This window comes from Engystomops pustulosus, chromosome 3 (genome assembly GCF_040894005.1).
Source record: "Engystomops pustulosus chromosome 3, aEngPut4.maternal, whole genome shotgun sequence".
Lineage (NCBI taxonomy): Eukaryota > Metazoa > Chordata > Amphibia > Anura > Leptodactylidae > Engystomops > Engystomops pustulosus.
Window position 1 is genome coordinate 77,706,819 of NC_092413.1, and position 14,823 is coordinate 77,721,641.

The 14,823-nt window shown below is 41.0% G+C and overlaps 1 protein-coding gene across 2 annotated transcripts in view; it reads left to right on the forward strand.

The window, feature by feature from the left end:
• Window positions 1–14,823, forward strand: part of PCNX2 (pecanex 2) — a 454,272-nt gene that overhangs the window by 354,444 nt on the left and 85,005 nt on the right. For both annotated transcript variants that reach the window (XM_072141166.1, XM_072141167.1), the window contains one exon: window positions 5,738–5,991. In XM_072141166.1, coding sequence (XP_071997267.1) covers window positions 5,738–5,991 — 254 coding nt within the window. The remainder of the gene's footprint in view (window positions 1–5,737; window positions 5,992–14,823) is intronic.

A 14,823-nucleotide genomic window follows, 5' to 3' on the forward strand; every position in this document is an offset into this window, starting at 1 on the left:
TTGATCACTTTTTACTACATTTTTTTATGTTTTTCTAAATAGCCAAAAAGTGGTATTTTTTCCGTTATGGAGTCAAACACTGGGAATAACCGTTATTATATTTTTATAGATCTGAGATTTTGGGATGTCGTGATACCTAACATGTTTATAATTTTTACAGTGTACTTATCTATATCAGTTCTATAGAAAGGGGGGTGATTTGAATTATTAGATTTAAAAAAATAAAAAATGAAACTCTTGTTTTTTGCTATTTTTCAGACCCCCTAGGGAACCTTTGGTTGTCTGATTGCACATACCATATACTTTCGTACTACAGTAGGGCAGTATATGGGGATTTCACACATCGTTTATTACAATGTGCAAATCACACATTGTATTGTTGACCCAATAGCCCCCAATAGCCCAATAGCAACAAATTGCCACTCCCTAATGAGGTTTAATGCAGCTTTTCATTAAAGAGCCGGCCTCACGTGGGTGCAACCATCTTGGCTTGGATGGTCGCTAGCAACGATCACGGTTGTTACCGGTAAGTGTCTGCTGTGATATATGCAGCTCATGAGCCCTCTCCAACCACCCGCTCCTGACGTATGATGTACTACTATATCACACATGGGTGTTGTATTGCTCATTGCATCTATTTGTTGGTCTACTGCATGGCATTTTTTTGGTGTATGGACTTTTTGTACCTGAAACATGACCCTTTTCCTCTAAACTAGGTCCCTAAATGGTTCATAAAACCTGTCTCAAGCCCTTAGTAAATGTGGTGTAAGGTATTTCAGACATTTGTGCGTAAATTGTGTGCAAATTATTCCAAAATTCTGACACATGCATCTATATCACCCCCATTGTGTTTATGTTTCGATTCACTCTGAAATGTGGTTTGTGCTTTAACCTTTCAAATAGATTTGTACACTGGAAGACTTACAAAAAAACATCAGTGTTTTTATACTCCAGCTGTGTATTGGGTATTTAGATTGTTTGTTTGTATTGGTAAGATGTGGGTAGAGATGCACAGGCTGGTTGAAATTCGGGTTCGACAGGTTTATCCAAATTACATGACAAAATTTGGTACGGGACTCGGTCTTCATGTCGAACTTTGAGCCGAACACAAACTCAGTGATTTTAACACCCAAAAATGCCGCTAAAATGGGGGTAGTAAGGGCTAGAGGGCTGAAAATTGTTGGGAAAACCAGGGCAGTTGCCCTGCCCACTATGGGCTAATACAGGTACTTAAAATAATAACATAACATTAAAAAATATTTAAAGAAAGAAATAATTAAAAAAAATGTTATGTCACAGCAGTTAAAGCCACTCTGGGCCTTCAGACCAAGTTCATTTAATGCAGAATTGAAACATTTTGGATTTAGAAGTTACATTAATCTGGAAATTAAAAATAATTGAATTTGAAGTTGCATTGTTGTGGAATTGAAAAATAATAGAATTTGAAGTTCCATTAATACAGAATTGTAAAATAATTGAATTTGAAATTCAGGGAATTCCAAACAGAAAAATTGGAATTTGCTGATCCAGGGATAAAGAACTGTAAAATTGGAAGTTGATGTTCTGGAAATGTGTAACTGAAAAATTGGAAAGTGACGTTCCAGAAATGCAAAACATATTCAGACACTGGCAAAACCATGTTGCTTTGGATTCGTTCATTGATCTTTTTAATCAATGTTAGGATATCCACATTGATTGTAGAGAGGCAGACCTTTTTATCTGTGATAACACCACTGGTGGTACTGAACCTGTGCTCTAACAGCACATTAGCCACAGGGCAGGACAGCACCTGCAAGGCATAGAGGGCAAGCTGGCCACATGTCCAATTTTCCCACCCAGAAATTGATGTCTGCATTGGTGTCTTCCTTCTCTTCATTCTGCCACTGAGCTCTCAGTGCAAGAAAATCTTGGACTCCAGTCACACTGCATAGGTTGCAGGGAATTTATTATTGTCTACAAGGGTCTAGATGCCTTTTTACACCTAAATAACATTGATTGTTATGCTATATAGGATTGTTTCCCCTAAATCCCTTCTTCATTCAATCCCTACCCTTCTTTGGTTGAACTTGATGGACAAGTGTCTTTTTTCAACCATATAAACTATGAAACTATGAAACTATGATACAACTCCACTAAGCGGCACAGACCGCTATTCCTTCAGGGCAGCGCTCCATTGCTATATGCATACCCCCCCCCCCCCTTTACACCATTTTACAGACTGAGTTTGATAAAGGTATAATAGTTTGTATCAATAAAGAATTCCCTGCAACCTATACAGTGTGACTGGAGTCCAACATTTTCTTGCACTATATGGGATTGGGACCCTCTCCAGAGCACCTGCATCGAATACTTGATCAAAGTATGCAGCCTAAATCCAATTTTTAACTGAGCTCTCAGTGTGATGGGAACTCAGCCAGTAGTGTCTTCATCATAGCCCACTTATACTCACCCAACTCCTCAACCTCCTGTTCCAAAACTGCCTATGCTTACTGGTCCACATGTCATCTGTGAGGTGCACCTCAGAACTAATAGCATTGCACAGTGCACATCTTAAGCGTGTGAGTCATATTTTGGCTCCTGGCGCCCGATCTGATCTTGGTAGAGATTTGGGCAGAAGTGAACATGGCATTCCATATCATGGCCATCCTTTTGTCATTCTTTCACTAGCATCATGTAAAAAATAACACAGACTGCAGTGTTATTTTATGTTATAGCAAAAGCATGATAACCGGTAACTTTTCATGCATGCAAGTCTATTGTAAATGGTGGGGGGCCCCGTTAGAAATATTGCCCCAAGGCCCAGAGTAGAATTAAGGGACAGGGATGTAGCAGGGATGCTGCAGGTGGGGGTGATGGAGCTAGTGGCGTGAGGAGGTCCCAAAAAGGCACATGAAGTTGAGCCTTTGGTCCATTACATGGAAGACAGTGCATCAAGTTTTGTTATTATCTTTACCACGCTCATTCTCAGTTGGAACGCGACATGGGTAGAAGGCAGTGATACTTCTGAGAAAGAGATGATGGCCAGGAAGGCATAGACAGCTGGCAGAACAAGCAAAAGGAGGCCAAGTTGTAGCGGTCATTCTGTGGCCATGCCATCAACTGCTACTGCCAATGCCAAGGGAATCAGGAAACAGAGGCCATCCCACAGGGTGTCTGCAGTATGGCATTTTTCTCACAGAAGACAGAACATGTGACAGAGCATACAGAAGACAGAATATTGCATGCTGTGCCACCAGTCCGGAAAGCGTGGCCAAAGCCTTAACAATCTAAGCACTTCATGTATGATCAGACACCTGCAACAGAAAATATGTTCGGCACTGGCTGAGACACCAAAATATCCTGGAAAAGCCTAAGGGTTCCCCTGCTGCTTCAGCCTATCGACACCATCTGTTCAGCTCTCTGTCCATGATTTGGGGGATAGAAAGGGGCTCATTTACGAAGGGTCATGTTGCTCACTTTTGTCGGACTTTGCACCTTTTTTGGAGATTACACGGCTTGTACAGGTATTTAAGTGTCTGCACTGAGATTTTGGCGCACTTGATAATTTTTTGGTGCAGCTGCGCGGGCTTCCATGCGACACACATTGGGGGGGGGGGGGACATGCTGTCGGATGATCCAACTGATTCGGACTGAGCGAGAGAGTTAACATTCAAATTGTAACAATGGTGAACTCTGTCGGACCTGAGCGTGGAAGCGACACATGCAGGATATTGGGCGCACGATCCTAGTGAATCACACCACAGTGCATTATTGTCAGACAATGGACTTTCAGTGAACTCCAGCGGACGGGTAAGTACATGTGCTCCAAAGTGTAAGTTTGCCACATGCACAAACCCCTGTGCAGAAGCATTTCCAAATTGTTGGCTTTTGAAATGCTCCCATTCAGGTTGGTGGAGACGGACAGCTTTAAACATCTAATTGGGTGGCTTTTCACAGTATGAAGTTCCCAGTTTTCCTGGCAGACGCTGCCATTCACCAACAGGTTGTGTTCAAAATCCAAGCTGCATTGTGCAATGCTACTAGTCCGGGAGCTCACCTCACAACTGATATGTGGACCAGTAAGAATGAGATGTTTTGGAGCAGGAGGAAGTGGAGGAGTTCAAGTGCACTATGGTAAAGGCACTACTGGCTGAGTCCCCATCATATTTAGAGCTTAGTGGCAGAATGAGGAGAAGGAGGAAGTCACCAACACAGAAGGAAGACGACCATGGACACAATGTGGAATGCCACGCTGACTTCTGCTCAACCTCCACCACAATTGGATGGGCCTTGTCTTACCATGAGGGAAATTGTGACTCACACGGTTGAGAATTATCTGGCAACACTATAATTCTGCATCCCTGGCATCTGAGGGCATCCCTGGCTACTGGGGGAAGCACTAACTAACACTGGCTACTGAGGGCAGCACTGGATAGCACTGGCCACTGGGGGCAGCACTGGTTAGCACTGGCTATTGGGAGCAGCGCTGGATATTATGAAGAGCACTGTGAATACTGGGGCATCATGGGGACAGCACTGTGACTACTGGGGGTATGATCATCTAAATTTTATTGCATTACAAGCCGAAAACAGCCAAGTGAGTCTTATTTTACCACTGGAACCTAGAACCATATGTGTTGATTTTATCATCACTTTCACTTGCCACTACCAAAAAATAGTTTCCACTCCCATCCTCCTGTGCAATGGGTGCAATGAGTGCACTCTATATCCTGACGAATTTTGGACTGTCCTCTTTTCTCCTCCAGTCTGTGCAGTTAGACATCTCAACCTGCAATATTACCCCAGGATCTCTACACAGGGCCACACAGGGAAGGAGGCAAGGGGATCTGCATGTGTAAAGGTAGTGCTTTGTATGCATGTGGCAGGAAAAACGTGGACTGTTTTTGCTTCTTTTCGCAAACTGCTCAGGAGAGCCTCCAGCCAGCCAGCACATATCGTTGGCAACCACTCAAGCAACCGGCACTCCAGACTATCCGACATTTTGGGTTCTTGTCTTGTCACAGGAGTACAGAAGGTATGAGGGTTCTGCCCACCTTGACCTAAAATTTTATGGACTCCTGTGGGCCCATACTGAATCCAACTCTTCCACAAATCACTGTATGCTATTTTATACTCTGCACAACAACCTGTAATTAACTACTGTAGTCTCTGGTCCTTGTGTCACACTCTCCTTGTGTAAAGCATTACTCCCCCATACTTTGAGTGTGAACACTGCCCACACACACAAAATGATGCAGCAGTGTTGCCATCCGCTGACAAGTTTGTGCCTGGGCAGATCACATAGACACGCATCTGTCCAATCTGCCAGGGGATGAGGTGGGTGAGTACTATGTTTATTTTTTTGGGGGGGTCGGTGGGACTGTTATGGGCGCTTTATTAATTGTGTGCTCTACTATACACATTTAATTAATGGAGGGGGGCTCTGCTGGACATTTTATTAATGAGGCGAGACTACTGGACATTTCTTTGATAAGGGGAGTGTAGTGGACATTTTATTTTGGAGTAGTGGCTGAATTTCCCACCCTAGGCTTATACTCAAGTCAATACGATTTCATACATATATATAATAGAAACTGGTATATATTTTTTATTAATTAATAAATGCTAATGTTCAGGTGATCCTCTGTTGTGGCACAGGATGTGACATGATGACGGGCCTACTTGGTTTGAATCTTTGAAGCTCTTTTTTAGTATGTGTCAGACAACTTCCACATAAGTTCTTTCTCTTATTTTGAAGGAACATACTGTCATCAAAGAGAGGTGGAAGCAATAACCGAGGGTGACGAGGATAACTCAGGATGCTGCTGTTTCCGAATTGGTCATTTGCCACATGTTTTGTCATGTAATGCTGCTTTCAATAAACGATGGCTGACATGGGAAATAACACGTTGCCAATATATTTTGGAAGGATATAGTGTAATCCATAGTAATGCTGCAAGTCTTTTCCAAGTATTTGACTTACGCAAAATCCTTATAAAATATTTTGTAAAGGTATGTGCTTTTATCTAAATATTATTATACACTTTATTTTCTAAGTCCTATGTTAAAGGAAACCTGTGATTAAGATTTAGGCATGCAAGCCATCCTCACCCTGTCGAGCAGTAAAAGTCACAGGACACAGTGTCTATACAGTTACAGGTTCGCATTGATTTAAAGAGGACCTGTCATCCGGAATAATCCCTCTAGGAGCTGCTTACTAAAGTAAGAAGCTCCCTAGTCCTACTCCACTAATAACAGTGTAAAATTGCTAGCTTTACATACCGCTAAAGCGAGCAAATACTGCAGTACATATCCCTCCGAACATCAGACCACTGTAGGCTATTCATGAGGGGGCAGTCCAAGCGCTCCCCTCTCCTTATCTTCTCCCACAGAACTCACCTCCCACACCATATGGCGGCAGTGACTGTCAGGCTTACGGCTGCAGTAACCTCCTCCAAGGACCGCCCCCTCATGAATATGCCCGACCGGTGTAAGCTTGATCCGGCGTTTGGTCGGTTATGTACTGCAGTATATGCTAGTGTTATTGGTATGTTCCAATAAATCTAGCATTTTAACACTACTATTACTGAGATATGTCTAAGGGGCTGGTTACTTAGCTGGTAGTAAGCAGCTCTTAGAAGGATTATTCTGAGTGACAGGTCCTCTTTAATTGTTTAATCTGGGAGATTCAACATTATAAAGCAAAACTTTTAATGCTGTGTTCAGAATGGATGTTGAGAAGAATCACACTGACTTGACCAATCCTGTCTTGACTGACAGGTTCTGCAGGACAAGTACATTTTCAGCTACCTTCCAGACTTGAGATGATACACTATAGAAAATTACTCAAGATGGGAAAAGGCATGCTAAGGTTAATGTCCTCCACCCCTGTAACCTTTTAATAGTAAAATTAAAAATATCATTTAACCTTCTTTTGGCCATAGAATGACATCATTGTCATAATGTCACGGTTCTTGAGACCAGGAGGGTGGGGGTTTATGGGCCTAATCCTCAAGACAGGTTTCCTTTAGTGAATAGACCTTTAGTAATGCTATAAGAAAATATAAAAAAAATAAAATATTACCCTTTAGAACACCTTTAAATTGGTTATAAAGGGATATAAACAAAAAAAAAAATCCTCTTCATTGCTTGTAGAAAATTGGAACAGAGGTGTCTTATTGCGGATTAACAAATTGGGCTGCTCAAACAGTCTGCTCAGGAACTTCCTGCAGGAACCGTCTACCAAATAGCAGTCTCTACACCTCGGTTCCTGTCTGCATCACTTCCTTCAGCACTTTCTCATCTTTGTCTAGGGAAAAAGGGAAAAGATAGATGGAAAAACAAAGCAGAGCTCATAGGGTGATAATGTACAAATGGATCATAATCAAATGATGATGTATTGTGCTCACCTAGAGTAGTTGTGCGCAAGCAAAGGCACAACTTTAGAGTCAGCGTATATAATGTCCAAGGTGCAGCCTATGTCCTTTTGCCTCAAGCTTTGGGTGCTAGACCAGCCGGAGTGTTAAATGTAGGAAAGATGGGGACGGGTAGCGCACACCAATTGATCAATTCACTAGTAGACTTTTATTGGAAATCAATAACACATTTGAAAGTTCTATAGAGAACCACAAAGCGTTTCAGGGATAAACTAATCGCCTTTTTCAAGTGGAATTCAGACAGGACAGGTAGATTAAAATCTAAAATATAACAGAGGGAAACTAAATATTAATATATAAATAAATTCATAGCAGCTTTTAGGGATGATTATTAATTATATGAGGATAAGAAAGATAAATCAGTATAGATAGTTTATACATGGGAAAATGTAAGGAAAATTTTGTATAAATGCTCCACAGCTTCAAAGAGGATGTTAATTATTTGAATAATAATGATTGTGGTTTAATCTTTTCAGCTATTTTTGCTCAAACTGAACTGGAATATTTAGATAACAACAGACAAATACCTTTAAGAACCAAAATAACATTCAGGTAGATTCAGGTAGAAAGGCTTTCCGTAGCCCTTAGTAGAAGCAGCATTCTTCAGCGCCCTTGACCTCACACAAACTGATTGTCTAAAGCCCTCTGCCAGGAAAAAAAGAGTGATCAAATGTCCAAACATTTTCCTAGTTTCATCACCAAATACAATAGCAATCATAAATACATGGAGGAATGAGGTAGCACTCAATATTAGTTTCAAGCTATAAGAAACATGCTCTGATGAAACTGTCTGTCCTCAGAGAAATTGTGTACAAATTGTCTTGTAATCAGGCACTGTACCTTTTTCTTCAAAATGGATATCTGTTTTAAATTTTTATTTTTAACATATAAATACACCTCTTCGTACCATAGTGATTAAAGGGGTATTCCCACAAAGACAAGTTTCTTATATGTACTCAGGATAATAAAATAACACAATCTCTAATTCACTGTTATTAACAAAAATTCAGCATTTAGCAGATATAAGTCCAACCGATCTCTGTCAGTCCTGGTGTACACAATTTCAGTTGCCCCTAGACATGGCGCTGTAACTTCTGACTCGAGGGCAGGCCACCATCTTGGATTTCTGTGTGAGATTGTGCAGATGAGATTTCTTTCTCTCTCTCTGTGCATGTAGCCCCGTCCTCTGCACAGAGCTCACACTGATCACTTCCTGCCAGAAGATGGTGAGCATAGGGAAGCTGGAAACTACAAGAAGATCAGGAAGAGTGGGAGACAGTCACATATCTGTGAGATGTAGCAGAGGTCACAGTGTAACAGTGTAAAAGTCTGTCAGGCTCTGTCTGTCAGCCTGTGTCTGTCATGGCTCTGTGTAATCTCATGCATCTCTGATCTGTCTCATCACTCTCTCTCATTTGTCAATGTGTTAGTACAATGTTAGAAGCCAGATGAAAGTGTATATACACCTGCACCATAATAATGTAACCACATTGTCACCCCACAGAACTAGATGGGTCATAATGTGTTGCTTAGATAGGCCCCATCCACACACTGGAAATTTGCACTGGACAGCCTAAAGAGTGATAGGAGCTGAAACAGCAATAACACTAAGTACAAGTTGTAAAGTTAGGGCTTAGAGTGATCTTTGTTGTGTTAACATCACTAGGGGATTGAGATGTGAGAATTTTATTTCGTGTGAACCTGGAGACACAGGATGCGCTGGAGACACAGGATACGCTGGAGACACAGGAAGCGCTTGGCGATGCAGGAATGGCTTGAAAATCCGGCACGAATGATGGGAGCCGGTGAATTAAATACAGAGCCGGAAGTGGCCAGCTCCAATCACCTGTGCACTGGCCCTTTAAATCTCTGAGCACCACCACGCGCACTAGGGAGCGGGGACGTGCGCAGAGCCTAGTCTGAACGGGAGCAGGAACGTGGAGAGGTACCGTATATACTCGAGTATAAGCCGAGTTTTTCAGCACAAAAAATGTGCTGAAAAACACAAACTCGGCTTATACTCGAGTCAAAAAGCTGACTAAAAAAAAAATCTTAACTCACCTTTCCGGCGGCCGCACAAGTCTTCTATGCGATCCCTCTGGCTGGGCACCAGGTCAGTGCGATGTCACAGTCACTGACTTCAGCCGCCACCGCAACCGTATTGTGTGTGCCGGCAGCTGGCACACACTGCGGCTGCGGGAAAGGTGGGTTTAGATTTTTAATTTTTTTTAATTAACTGTCCGGCTCCATAACGGGCCGGGTATCCGGCTCCATAACGGGCCGGGTATCCGGTTCCATAACGGGCCGGGGATCCGGCACCATAACGGGCCGGGGATCTGGCTCCATAAGAGTGCACAGGGGTTGGTGGCTAAATACTGGGGCAGGGGCTGACAGGCTACAAATTGGGGCAGGGGCTGACAGGCTACATATTGGGGCAGGGGCTGACAGGCTACATATTGGGGCAGGGGCTGACAGGCTACATATTGGGCAGGGGCTGACAGGCTATATATTGGGGGCAGGGGCTGACAGGCTATATATTGGGGCAGGGTCTGACAGACTATGTACTGGGGCAGCGGCTGGCAGACTATACTGGGGCAGCGGCTGGCAGGCTATGTACTACTGGGGGCTGGCTGGAAGCTATATACTACAGGGGGCTGCTGGCTATATACTACTGGGGGCTTGGTGGCTATATACTGGGGGGGGCTGTGACCAATGCATTTCCCACCCTCGGCTTATACTCGAGTCAATAGGTTTTCCCAGTTTTTTGTGGTAAAATTAGGGGCCTCGGCTTATACTCGGGTCGGCTTATACTCGAGTATATACGGTAAGTTCATAGCCGGGGCCAGTGAGGGAGCCGCGATCTGTGACATGGATCGCTGGGTGGCCCTGACAGGATCTCAAAAACCTGTTATGGTATGCAAAATATACCTCACAAATTCACATGTCTGGGGGAGAATATATATGACCATTTTAGACAATGTTTTACATTTTTACCTTTTACAACCAATGTTCCTCAACATCATGGGCAGTAGTGCATAAAGCCACCATGATGTTGTGGAACATCATGGCATCAGTCTGTCATCCTGATAAAACGCAGGTCAAGTGATATCTGGGAGCCAAGGCTCTCAGCAACATGTCAGGGAAGAAATAGAAGTGCCCCCCCCCCCCAAATGATTGCTGTGATTCGTCAGTTAGTACAGACTGACAGATCAAAGCAGAAAGCAGGCTTTCCCTGGCTGAACTCCCAATATCAGAATCCAATGTCCTCATTCTACTACAGAGAAAGGAGATCAGATGCCTACAGTGACCCTCCACACCATAAATCACTTGTCCACCACATAAAATTAACCATTTCACTGCCCAGCTGCATACCCCTCCCCTCTGTGCTCTCCTTTCCATTTTGATATAACTTTGAAGAAAAATTTTAACACTTTAGGGCTGCTGAATATCTATAGTGATTAGGGTCAGTGATTAGGGATATATATATATATATATATATATATATATATATATATATATACACACAAAAGCACAAAAATCTAGTACATTATTATAAATACTTACACCTACACCAGTGTTTGTATCCCTTCCTGCCCTGATGTTTCAGTTACTGTTTTTTGTTTTTTCATAAAGTTTTAAAAAAATATAAAAAATACAAAAAAAAAATAGTTTCTAATTTTATAGATATAGTATCAGTTTAGTACTGTAGGGGTACATTATTACATATACTTACATCTACACAGATATACAGCGTGTGTATCCCTTCCTGCACTGATGTTGCAGTTACTGTTTTTTGTTTTATCATAATACAAAAAAAATACTACAAACGAAAAAATATAGTTTCTAGCATGGCTAAACGGGTGTATTCTGCGGATGAGGCCTATGCCTACATGTGTTCCGGTACAGACACTGCACTGTCACTCCTCTGGTGACAGTGATGAACCCTCTCAAAGGCGCCATAGGCAGAGTGAAGAGCAATGAAGTGACCCCAGTTGGGAGCCCCCAAATATGTTTTCTCCCCAAATTCCAGCATTCAGGAATAAATATTATTCCAACCCAGGAATAAATATTAATATAGATGGGTACAAGGAACTTTATTTTTACAGAGGAATTTGTAGACCTAATGATCACACAAACAAATCTGTATGCAGTTTCTGGCCAGTCACCCCCACATTAGGAAAATTGCTGTTTTTTAAAAATTTTTATTTATTTATTTTTTTGCTACATTTCCCCTTTTTTAATAAAAAAAATATATCATATCAACTAACATTTACAGCTGACATAAAGCACAGTGTGTTATGAAAACATTCTCAAAATAACATGGACAGGTCTGAAAAATAGGCTTGTGTCCTTAAGGTGTTAAAGCTCCTAAAAGACTTTTTGAATAATTTAAGGGGTAAAGTTTTTTTTAAATGGGGTTATTTATGTGTGCTTTCTGTTCATTAGGTCCATTAAAATAACTTGAGAAATGAAATTGCACTTAATAAAATGAATTTGGAAACATTTTTGAAAATGGCTACTGAACAGAAAAGCTTTCTACCATCCTACAGGTACAAAAGAATTGATAAAAAAAATTTGCCAACATAAATCAGACTTATGGTGAATGTTATTTATTAAATAATTTTGTGGTATGACTATTTGTTCAAAAATTATGTCACGGGCCCTCCATGTACCTCAGTGCCCCGGGGCATCCGCTTACTCTGGTTCCTAGGGCGTGTGCGCCAGCTTCAGAGGATTTAAGGGGCAAGCACGCTGTTAATTGGCGCTGGCCATTCCCAGAATACCATTTAAGCCTGCCTCTCCTGCACACCCCGCCGGATCTTTGTGCTGTATGCCTCTGAGAAATGTTGTATTGTTGCCTTGTACCTCAAATGTTTCAACTAACAAACATAAGAAAAACAATATCAAAATCAACTTGGTATATTAACCCCTTAAGGACGCAGGGTTTTCATTTCTCGCTCTCCACCTTCAAAAATCCATAACTTCATTTTTACGTGTACAGACCTGTGTGAGGGCTTATTTTGTGCGTAATAAATTTTAATTTCCCGTAATGTTAATTATTTTAACATGCCGTGTACTGCGAAGCTGAAAAAAAATTCCAAATGTGGAAAAATGTAAAAAAAAACGACCATCACGTTCTTGTGGGCTCAGTTTTTACTCTTCGCTCCAAAAATGCCTACTTTATTCTTTGGTTCGGTGCGATCGCGGTGATACCAAATTTATATAGGTTTTATTGTGTTTTAATACATTTTCAAAAATTAAACAAATATGTACAAAAAAGAAAAAAATTTTTTTTGCCATCTTCTAAAGCCAATAACCTTTTCATACTTTGGCGCACGGAGCTGTGTGAGGTGTCATTTTTTGGGAAATGAGCCAACGTTTGCATTGCTATCATTTTGAGGTCTGTGCGACATTTTGATAATTTTTTATTCCACTTTTTATGTGATGTAAAAAGGTGTAAAAGTCGCATTTCGGACATTTGGGCACCATTTCCCGCCTCGGAGGTCACCGCCGTCCGTAACCGTTTTTATATTTTGATAGATTGGGCATTTTGGGATGCGGCGATACCTAATGTGTCTGTGATTTTTACTGTTTATTATGTTTTATATCAGTTCTAGCGAAAGGGGGGTGATTTGAATTTTTAATATTTTATTAATTTTTTTTATTTTTTTAACTTTTTTTTTTTTCCTTAATTCTTAGACCATCTAGGTTACATTAACCCTAGATGGTCAGATCGTTCCTACCATATACTGCAATACTTCTGTATTGCAATATATGGCATTTTTGCAGCTCATTCATTACAATGAGCCACTGGCTCATTGTAACGAATCTGCAGAAGCCAGATGGCAACCAATTGTCGCCCCCCCCCCCCCGATGACGTTCGGGGGCGCGGCGATCGTAATAAAGATGGCCGTGCAAGCACCGGCCGCGGTTATTTGCGTTGGGGGTTTTCTGCAAAATGCAAAAACCCCCACCTTTGTATGAAGAGGACTCAGCCCGTGAGCCCTTTTCATACATTCCCTATATCTTTGCGCCGTAGAGCTACGGCGCAGAGCGTTAAGGGGTTAAAGTGTTCCAAAGTTATTACAATTTAAATTGACACATTTCAGATTTGAAAAATGGGACTGTGTCCATAAGGTTATACCCTTAAAGGAAACCAACCACTTCTTACATGATGAAATCATGCGAGCAAACCACCCTGTAGACTGTAATCCTGATGCCGGCACATATTATGGTTAGGCACTGCAATCTTTAGTTTAGCCAAAAAAATTATTAACCCACATATGTAAATTAGCTACCCCTACGTCATTAGTAGCAGTCTGTAGATGCTGTAGATGCTTCTGATTGTTAATTATTCACGCCTCCTTCCTACCCACCCTCCTACAGGTGCCAAAAGCTTTGACGTAACCAAGCTCTTTGTATTTTTCGCCGTCCGACCTCATTCCTCCACCTATTTAAAATTACTATTGTATTTGATGATCAAACTATGAAAATTTTGGATATTTGATAACTTTTTTTTTCGGCAGAGGGTTTTAGACAATCCGTTTGTGTGAGGTCAAGGGCTCTCAAGAATGCTGCTTCTACTAAGGGCTCCGGAAAGCCTTTCTACCTGAATCTATCTTTGCGTATGTTACTTGGGTTCTTAAAAGGTATTTAAAATGTGTTGGTGCACGCATTTAAAGTGTGAATAACTATTAGTATCGAAAGTTTGGAAAAGAGTTCTAGGTGAGGTCTTATTGTTCATGATTGAGAGGTGAAGATCTAAAAATTCCAGTTAAGTTTGAGAAAAAATAGCTGAAAAGATTAAAACACTGTTGTTATTATTCAAATAGCGTGTATACAAAATTTTATTAGATTTGCAGATATTCTTGTAACCTTCCTCAAATTTTCTCATATATAAACTAGCTATTCTAATTTATCTTTCTTATTCTAATATCATTAATAATCATACAGAAAAGCTACTATGAATAACTATCATAGATATTATCAATATGAATAATCATAACTTAAAGCTGATATGAATTTATTTATTTACATATTAATATTTAGTTTACCTCTGTTATATATTAGATTTTAATCTACCTGTCTGTATTTCAGTTCTCGTTCTTATATATTTCCATAAAAAAATTCCACTTGAAAAAGGGGATCGGTTTATCCCTGAAACATGTTGTGGTTCTGTATAGCACTTTCACATGTTTTACTAATTTTCAATGAAAGTCTACTCTTGAATTGATCACTTGGTGTGCGCTACCTTTCCCATCATAGTAGTCTACGTATGTAATTGCAAGGGGATCGCTTACAGAAGACAATGAAAACAAATTTCCAGATCCTGAGACAAGAGCAAGCAGAGTCCTCCTGAAAATCCCCTCCTCCCTTCATCATGACAAATTTGAAAAAGGAATGTCAC